Source organism: Panicum virgatum, chromosome 7N, assembly GCF_016808335.1.
Source record: "Panicum virgatum strain AP13 chromosome 7N, P.virgatum_v5, whole genome shotgun sequence".
Classification (NCBI taxonomy): domain Eukaryota; kingdom Viridiplantae; phylum Streptophyta; class Magnoliopsida; order Poales; family Poaceae; genus Panicum; species Panicum virgatum.
In genome coordinates this window covers 18,645,172-18,653,868 of record NC_053151.1, presented here as the reverse complement: position 1 = coordinate 18,653,868, position 8,697 = coordinate 18,645,172, and the positions used below count along the sequence as shown (strand labels likewise).

The following is an 8,697-nucleotide window of genomic DNA, read 5'->3' as shown; positions in this document are numbered from 1 at the left end:
GCAGGGGTGCATGCGTTGAAGATTTGGAGGCATTATCTATTCGGGCAGAGATGTGATATTTATGCAGATCACAAGAGCCTCAAGTACATCTTCACGCAGAATGAGCTGAATATGCGGCAGCGCCGATGGTTGGAGTTAAAAAAGGACTACGATCTGGAGATTCATTACCATCCGGGCAAGGCTAACATCGTGGCAGACGCTCTGAGTCGGAACAGTTATGCCAACATGGCCGTGGCTTTTCAGATGCCACAGGAGTTATGTGAGGAGTTCGAGAAGCTGAGCTTGGGTTTCGTGCATCATACTTCGGGTGTATCATTCGAAGCCAAACCCACTTTAGATGCAGAGATCCGAAGGCACTAGAGTCAGGATGAGAGGCTTCAGGAGATCCGTGAGTTGCTCAGGGCAGGCCGAGCACCTCATTTCAGGGAGGACGAGCAGGGTACGTTTTGGTACAAGACTCGGATTTGCGTGCCTGATGTGCATGGTCTTCGGAGGTTGATTCTCAGTGAGGCCCATGATACGGCGTATTCTATCCATCCGGGCAGCACGAAGATGTACTATGACCTTAAGGAGAGATTCTGGTGGCCCGGTATGAAATGGGCAGTCGCCGAGTATGTGGCCATTTGCGATACTTGTCAGCGTGTGAAAGTAGAGCATCAGAGACCAGCCGGTGTGTTGCAGCCGTTGAAGATTCCCGAGTGGAAATGAGAGGAGATCACGATGGATTCATAGTGGGGTTGCCTCGTACTCAGCAGGGGTACAACTCTATATGGGTAGTAGTGGATCGCCTGACGAAGGTCGTTCACTTCATTCCGGTGAACACTACCTACTCCGGTGCTCGATTGGCAGAGTTGTATATCTCCCGAATAGTGTGTCTGCATGGGGTACCGAAAAAGATCGTATCTGACCGAGGATCGTAGTTTACCTCGCGTTTCTGGGAGCAGTTGCATGATTCGTTGGATACGAAGCTGCGTTTTAGTACAGCTTATCATCCTCAGACAGATGGGCAGACAGAGAGAACCAACCAAGTGTTGGAGGACATGTTGCGGGCATGTACGATTCAATATGGTACTAGCTGGGATAAATGCCTGCCGTATGTGGAGTTTTCTTATAATAACAGCTATCAGGCCAGCCTCCGAAAGTCGTCGTTCGAGGCATTGTATGGTCCAAAGTGTAGAACTCCGTTATATTGGGACCAGATTGGAGAGCGACAGGTATTCGGTCCAGATATCATCCGAGATGCAGAGCAGCAGATGCATATGGTGAAGGAGAATTTGAGGATTTCTCAGTCCCGGCAGAAGAGTTATGCGGATGTCTGCAGGAGAGATTTGGCCTTCGAGGTGAATGATTATGTATACCAGAAGGTGTCACCGATGCGGGGAATTCGCAGATTTAATATAAAGGAGAAGTTAGCACCGAGGTACATTGGTCCATTCAGGGTGCTAGAGAAGAAAGGCGAGGTTGCTTATCGCCTAGAGTTGCCTACCAGTTTCTCGGGAGCACACGATGTGTTTCATGTATCTCAGCTGAAGAGGTGCTTGCGAGTGCTAGAGGAGCAAGCACCGTTGGAGGGATTGGATGTGCAGGCAGACCTCACATATATAGAGCATCCGGTGCAGATTCTAGAGACTTCAGAGTGAGTGACTCGGAATAAAAGAGTCAAGATGTACAGAGTACAGTGGAGTCACCACACCGAGGATGAGGCGACATGGGAGCGACAAGATGAGTTGAAGGCGGCGTATCCACATCTCTTTGCTAGCCAGCCTATTTGAATCTCGGGACGAGATTCATGTAAGGGGTAGGTTTGTAACACCATGAATTTAATTTTAGTAATTTTTTTCAATAAATTTAATCGGCTTTATTTAATTTTCTAGGATTTACAATTGCCTAGCTTGCATTTTATAATTTATTTTGTTTCTTAAGTAATTAAAATTCACTTTAGCTTGCATGGTTTTCATTTGCTTGAGTGTTTAAACACACTGTAGATGCACTATACATAGAGTGGAGTTTGAAATAGTCCGTTCTTTTAGTCGATCTGCTAGGCTTGGTCTTACCTCAACAATACCCAAGGAGGATGAACCAACAACGCACCCGTTGCCCGCCTAGCAAAAGCTAGTCAGTGCTTCCACTACACCCCCTCTACCGCAACCAAATCCCCAAGAAACAAGCACAACTGAGTACCACAATGGCGAGGAGTCCACTGTGAAAATGGAACTCGTAGATCATTGTGGAAACCGGAGAAAGCACCTGCACAAAGCGCCGCCCACAAATCCGCAAGAGAACGTAGCACCAACCCGCCAACAACACAGCCACAGCCACAGGGATGACACCGCCAATGAATTGAAGCCATGTCATGGGAAACGGCTACAAAGAAGAGACCCACATTCCCACACCACGACAGCGCCGCGGAAATAACGGTGACAAGCAGCGACCAACGCAACCTGACCAAAACGACCAAGGAAGAAAACCAATGAGCGACGAACTGCGGTAGTGACGACAGTCCTGATCAAGAGCGCTAGGGGATTGGCCGCTGCAGGAGATAGCACATAGCAGATCCGGGCGGTGATTCTCGATGGGGAACATCGGAGATCCGAGGTGACCAGCGACCAACCAAACGACCTAGGAGCTGGATTGAGGGGCGGAGGCACCAGCCCAGAGACTAGATCATCTGGCCCGCCGGCGGTGAACATGAATCCAAGTAGCCAAACCATTGCCTACGCGTTTGACCATACAAGCATTACCAAAGAGAGAGAGATTAGAGGATCCAAAACCCTTTTAAACGAGGCCCAATTGCAGTCGAGCAAAGCAACTGCCGGCAAGAAAGCAGGAAAAACCAGGCGTCAAGCTTAACAAAGACCCAAGCTAACGCAGGGGCGACAACATTAAATATGTATGCAATGATGTCATAATTAACATCACCACTAACCTACTTGCCGCAACAATTTTTTTTTTAGGTGAAATAGGACAGATTGATATGGTTTAAGGAACAACTACCATGCAAAGGAGCAAATGTCCAACATAAAATTCAGCTGATTAACAGCCAAGCCCGAGGGATATTATGAAGTGAACACGAACAGCTTCCACGAGCAACGGTGCAAGAAATTAGCAAGAGACAACACTCCATGGATCGATGATTAACTCCATACTTCTTTTATGTTTCTCCAGGGAGAATCATCTAGCTAACTATCTGCAAGCTCCTTTCAGAATAACACACAAAATTAGCCCGTTCCTTTGATGAGCCATTTTCTGAATACTTCATGTGATTAAGGATTATCAGAGAGGTCCAACCGAACCCTGCATGAGGAGAGCATACTGTGAAGTGTACTTCATCACAGCAAACATAAAGCAAATAGCAAATCTAGCAAGGCATACAGAGACCAATGCCCTTGTGTAGACCAATCATCATCTAACAGAAACTCGTAAAAAGGTTATGCCAAGATACGAATTCCTAAACCGTTAGTGGAAGCATATGAGTAGTGCTGGCTAGGCAAATGTTGGATTGCCATTAGCCGCCTTTGTAGAAATGTTTTTATCAACTAAACTGGAACAGGAATAACAGAGAATCTAATACACAATAATGTTCTGTTGTCTACACATAGTTTTTACTTTCTATACTTCCATATTTTGCTCCCTGTACCTACCACAATCCAACCCACTCTATTATGAAAACTCAATAACGTACATCCATATGGAACAGAGTAATTGGTGAACAATGAAGGAAAATGTGAGGCTTTCAATAGAATCAAGTCCAAGTTCTGCTTCTCCGTATGTATCTGAAGCCACACTGGAATGGGAACAGTTATGTCAGGGAAAAATTAGCATTGTTGTATTGTTCTACTGGATGGTGGTTCTGGCTGTAAAACTTCATATAATAGTGCAGTTAATGTAAACAAAGCGGTCATAGCAGAACATCAACCAAAGGAGTTAATTGAGAGTCAACTGAATATGCAGAGCACTGGAATGAAAGGGGTATCGTCAAGTCTGGAGAGGCATCATTTCTTTCTGTGGGCAGGCAGCGGCGCAGCGTGGGGAGCGCGTTGCCCAGAATGTTCCAGTGCCGCGCCGCGGAAAAGAAACAGGGCCGAGAACTTGGGTATGGATTCCTATATGCAAGGAAACAGTGGTTTGTATCATCTGTGGAAAATGTGGTCACATAATCACATGACAGAAAGATGTGCATGGCCAACCCACGCCAGGCCAATCGCAAAAACGGTAGGTTAAACTGACCCCAGATTGAGTTAATTTGTTGCAGAAAATGCTAAATTCTATACAATCAGCAAGTGTGGGGAAACTCTGGATTTCCAAACACTGAGAGAAGTGAAGTGCTGCATAAATATTACAAGCTGTTCCTTATAGCATGTCATGCTTCAGTGAAAGTATCTAAGTGGTCTAACCAGGTCATGGCCAAAGTTAGATTGCATTCTATATGGGTCAGAGCAATGCCCGATGGAACGAAAATTTACCATGGTCTGCATAAAGTAGGGCCAACACTACATACAGGCAGTAGAAGTTGATATGGAAAGTGTTAGGGGGCTCAGTATCGATCAGAATTTTAGTATCAAGAACACATGCTATTCAGAATTTTAGTGAAAAGAATACAGGCTATCCCTCATTCTGCTGAAACTCACAGTGAAGCCTTCCATCTATTGACATTTTCTTTCAAGTTAAGTCTGGATAAAAAGGGCTACACAATCAGCTAAGGGTATTGGGCTGATGTTTGACTGGAACTCAAAGCGGAAGCCTGTAGAATATGGTGCAGATAGACTCTTGGTGTGAGTTCCTAACCCTGAGAGGATTAAAGCATTACATAAATAACAAGAGGCCTGCTGAGGAACCGAAGAAAGAGAAAATCAAATTCAGGCAACTCTTTGAAATCCAATCAGAAAGTCAACAGTAATAGCCAGGACAAAACTCAAGCAGACAGGAGCCATGAGACAAATGAATGTTGTAAATAGACCTAGTGTAGTTATACCAGGACCTCAAGAACGGTCCAAAAATAAGAATCATGATCACGTATGAATGACATGAAGAGGAAGTGCCATGTCATGCGGTTGTCATTCAGATATTATTTGAGAGCAGAAGCAGTTCAAGATGTGTAAAGCTATGTCTGTAGCTTGAAATGCTTTTGAGGAGAAGAAAGAAAATACCCTCCCCAGGAAATGACTAGTTCAAGTGGTCTTAAGGGTGTAGAAAGCAAAAAGATGGAGAGTAATGCATAAAGGGACAAAGACGTTGAGACCCAAAACATATAAGATAAGTTTGCAACCCAAAATAAAGTTTTTTTTTTACCTTAAACAGAACCTCAGCTTGAACTGAAGCTCTTCTGCATGTTAGCAAGTCATTTAGTGGATCGTCTTGAGAACCTGGGCATTCATTCACAGACAATGTACGAAGAAGGCTTGCTTTAGAGAGAATAAGCTTCATAAAAGATATTGGAAACCACCGATGAGTAGCAACATTAATTATCTGCACAATCTGAAGTTTGGCGCACATGCCATCAGTCCACTGTGCATTAAGGAACTCCCAATCTACAACCATTCCCTCCTCTACTATCTTCACCAACAAAAGCAAAAAAGGAAATCAGTTGGTAGCAGCAAGATGGCTTTCAAAAAATGAAATGATAAATAATCAAAAGGCAACGTTCAACGTTACCTGTATTTTAAGTTTTTCAAGGTTCGGGGAGCTCCTTAGTAAGCGAAACACGAATACAATAGGGTTCATGGCAGTAAAGGGCGTCGATAGTTTCAAGCTCTTCAAGTTGTAAAAGGTGAATGGAGTTGCATCGATCTTAACCTCATCTAACTGAAAGATAAAAAATGATGAGAAGATAATATCATCATCATCATTGTTAAAGTTCTGACTCAAAGTAAAGAAGTACATGTTATAAATAAAGCTCTAGGGTAATGATACAAAAATGTTATTAGTATGCACCCATAAGATTAGTATAGGCTCTTTTATATTCCTTCATATGCCTCTCGGTATAAACTAGAGCACCAATTAACATCATCTAAATGAATCTTGTGTGTTATTTGAACGGAAGTTAAATAACTGATCAAACGATGTAAACTTGAACTTGTATGGAAATGCAGTAAACTCATCCTCTTATCACGATATGCACTGACATCAATTCCTAAGCTAGCTTCTTGAACAGGGCCAAGGGATGGCCGTGACCTTGATTCACGCCAAACAAAACACAGAATGGGGAGGAGCACACAATGTACGTACCGAGGAGATGAAAGTGAGCTCCTGAACATGCACAACTCCGGCGAGGAACCTTCCTACATTATGTCCCGGCTCCGAAAAAGCTGACAAAACGATTTCGGCATCGTGGAGGCACGGCAGCTCCCCAAAATGATAGACATTGTCAAACTCCAAACCAAGTGTCAAGCTATGGAGATTGGGCGCCTCAATCACGCAGTCCACATAGTTGTACACATCGAGGAGAGAAAGGACACGAAGCAGCGGCGCCCCACCAATGATAGCCTGCAATTGCCTCTCCGTGTTATCTGGGAACGTGACATAGGCAAAGTATAGCTCCTCAAGCACAGGAAAGCCGGCGAATCCCACGGGGAGGGGCGGAATGCCGCACCACTTTAGGTGGAGGGACACGAGATGTGGACAGGCGAAGATGGAGGAGTGGAGGTTGATGTCCTCTGCGTCGAAGTGGGCGTGAGGTCGGAGGGAGATGGACTCGACGCTGCGGCGGGAGAGCGCGACGAGCCAGTGGTCGACGTGGGAGGCGGACGCGTCGTCGACTTGGAAGGCGAAGCGGGAGACCCGGGGGCCGGTGTATTGGAAGAGGACGCGGTCGACGACGCAGGGGCGCGTGTCCTCGGGGAAGGACAGGGCGAGCCCGGGCACGGACTCCCAGCGGCGGCGCCAGTCGCGGGAGAGCGCGGAGGTGCGCACGGCGTCGCGAATGTCGAGGCGCCTGAGGATCTCGTCCAGCAAGTGCGACGGAAGGGAGGCCAGCGGGTCGGCGGCCTCCGCCGCCACCCGCAACGGCGAGGGCTCCATCGCTTCTGAGCCCCTGCCGACAGCGATGAGGGGACAGGTCGAGGTCAAGCCGGTCGGCGGAGCAGAGGGAAGGAGAGCGAGAGGCAGGGCGCGGGGAGATGCCGAGGACGCTGGATGGTGCTAGAGCTGGAGCAGCAGCTCAAGCGCCCAGAGTCCTCTCTCTCTCTCTGCATTTCGCCGGAGCAGGGAGGAGGGGCATGGGAGGCTTTTGGGAGAAGGGACTCAGGTTTGGTTTGGTCCCAGCAGTAAGACTAACTCCAACAAGAGAAGGCAAAATACGACATGCATATTGCATTTTGCATTGCACACAGTAGATGCGTTGGTCAGGTATTTTTCTTCGTCTCCAACAGCTAAAGCAAATCGGCATCGCCTCCTCCGCCCATCCCACCCGAGCCCGCCGGCGGCGCCCCCTCCCCAAGCTCCGGCCCGCCGCTCCGCTCCGCCCCGCCACGGCCGCGCATCCGACGCGGGGTCGGCGAGGAGGCGCGCCGCGGCGGCGGTCCCCTCTATCGAGCTCGCCGGGGAGCCCCTCCCCTGGAGCTCGCGGCCGCCCCGGCCCCATGGAGCTCGCGGCCGCCGGCCCTGGAGCGGTGGCGTGGCGTGTGGCGGCCATGGCGGAGGCCCGCGCGGCGCGGCGTCCTTCTCGTGGGGAGCGGGCCTCCTCACCTCCGCGGCTCGCTTGCCTTGCGGCCGCCGCCACATCCACCGCGGTCCCGCCGCGGCCGGAGGAGGAAGGCCGCGCGGAGGTGCGGCGAGGGGGTGGCTGGCGGCGGAGGGAGGAGGAGGGCCCGGGGCGAGGCCGGCGCCGGTGGAGAAGGGGGCCGCCGTCCGCATGCTCGCCCGTCGCCGCGGAGGGAGGAGGCTCGTGGCTAGCGGCAGGGGGAGAAGGAGGCCGTGGAGGCGGCGGCGCACGGCCTGCGGCAGGAGCTGGACGTGGAGCGGGCCTCCGCGGAGTGGCCTCGCCCTTCGCCGTTGGGAGGCCACCGTCGAGCGGCATGAACAGCAGGAGGAGGAGCAGGAAGGCAAGGAGGGCGTCCGCGCGTCGTCGCCGCCGGGTTCCGCCCGCCTTCGCGCCGGGTCGTCGTCACCGGCTCCCCTCTCCTCCGCGCCGGATCGAGATGCATTCGAGGAGAGAGGAGATGTATTTTTGCATCTCCTCTCTCCTCCGAAGGAAAAAATCATCGCGCGATGCATGATCTGTTATAGGAGATCGCGAACATGCACAGTAGCCAGCGCGAGGCAAAAATGATTTTGCCTCGCGCTGTTGGGGTCAGTCTAAGGCTGTCTCCTGCCGACGGACGCATCTCATCCTCAATTACTGTAGCGACACTGTAGCGTGGGGGTACCATAGCAATACTGTTTAGTACCGGAGCAAATACTGTTTATAGAGTGGAGTTTGAAATGATGATGGAGATAGGAAATGTTGTTGGAGATAGCCTAAGGGGCTGCCTGGTAAAAAGCTACCAAGCCAAACCATGGGCGGGTCAAAACTTTAGCACCTATTTGGTTTAAAGCCAAAACGGATGTCAAAAATTTGGCTATCACCATTTGGCACCGAACCAAATGTTACTCCTAATTTTATGCTCATATTTTGGTATAAAAAAAAGAAATACCAAAACTTTAGCTTGAATATAGTAAATGCGTAGGCCATGGGAAATTTGCAATCTCCAACAGACTATG

The 8,697-nt window shown here is 49.2% G+C and overlaps 1 protein-coding gene across 3 annotated transcripts; it reads right to left on the bottom strand.

The window, feature by feature from the left end:
• Positions 1 to 2,846: 2,846 nt before the first annotated feature.
• LOC120684011 (F-box/FBD/LRR-repeat protein At1g13570-like) lies at positions 2,847 to 7,253 on the bottom strand. 3 transcript variants are annotated; one of them, XM_039966094.1, is made up of 4 exons: positions 6,226 to 7,253; positions 5,653 to 5,802; positions 5,290 to 5,553; positions 2,847 to 3,294 (listed from the first exon to the last, which is right to left on the bottom strand). In XM_039966094.1, exons 1-4 carry the CDS (start codon positions 7,015 to 7,017, stop codon positions 3,274 to 3,276), a joined length of 1,227 nt encoding a protein of 408 aa, XP_039822028.1. In that variant the 5' UTR covers positions 7,018 to 7,253; the 3' UTR covers positions 2,847 to 3,273. The 3 variants fall into 3 exon arrangements, with proteins under 3 accessions (XP_039822028.1, XP_039822026.1, XP_039822027.1); XM_039966092.1 differs by lacking the exon at positions 2,847 to 3,294 and adding an exon at positions 3,303 to 4,103; XM_039966093.1 differs by lacking the exon at positions 2,847 to 3,294 and adding an exon at positions 3,305 to 3,784.
• Between the last annotated feature and the right edge of the window lie 1,444 nt (positions 7,254 to 8,697).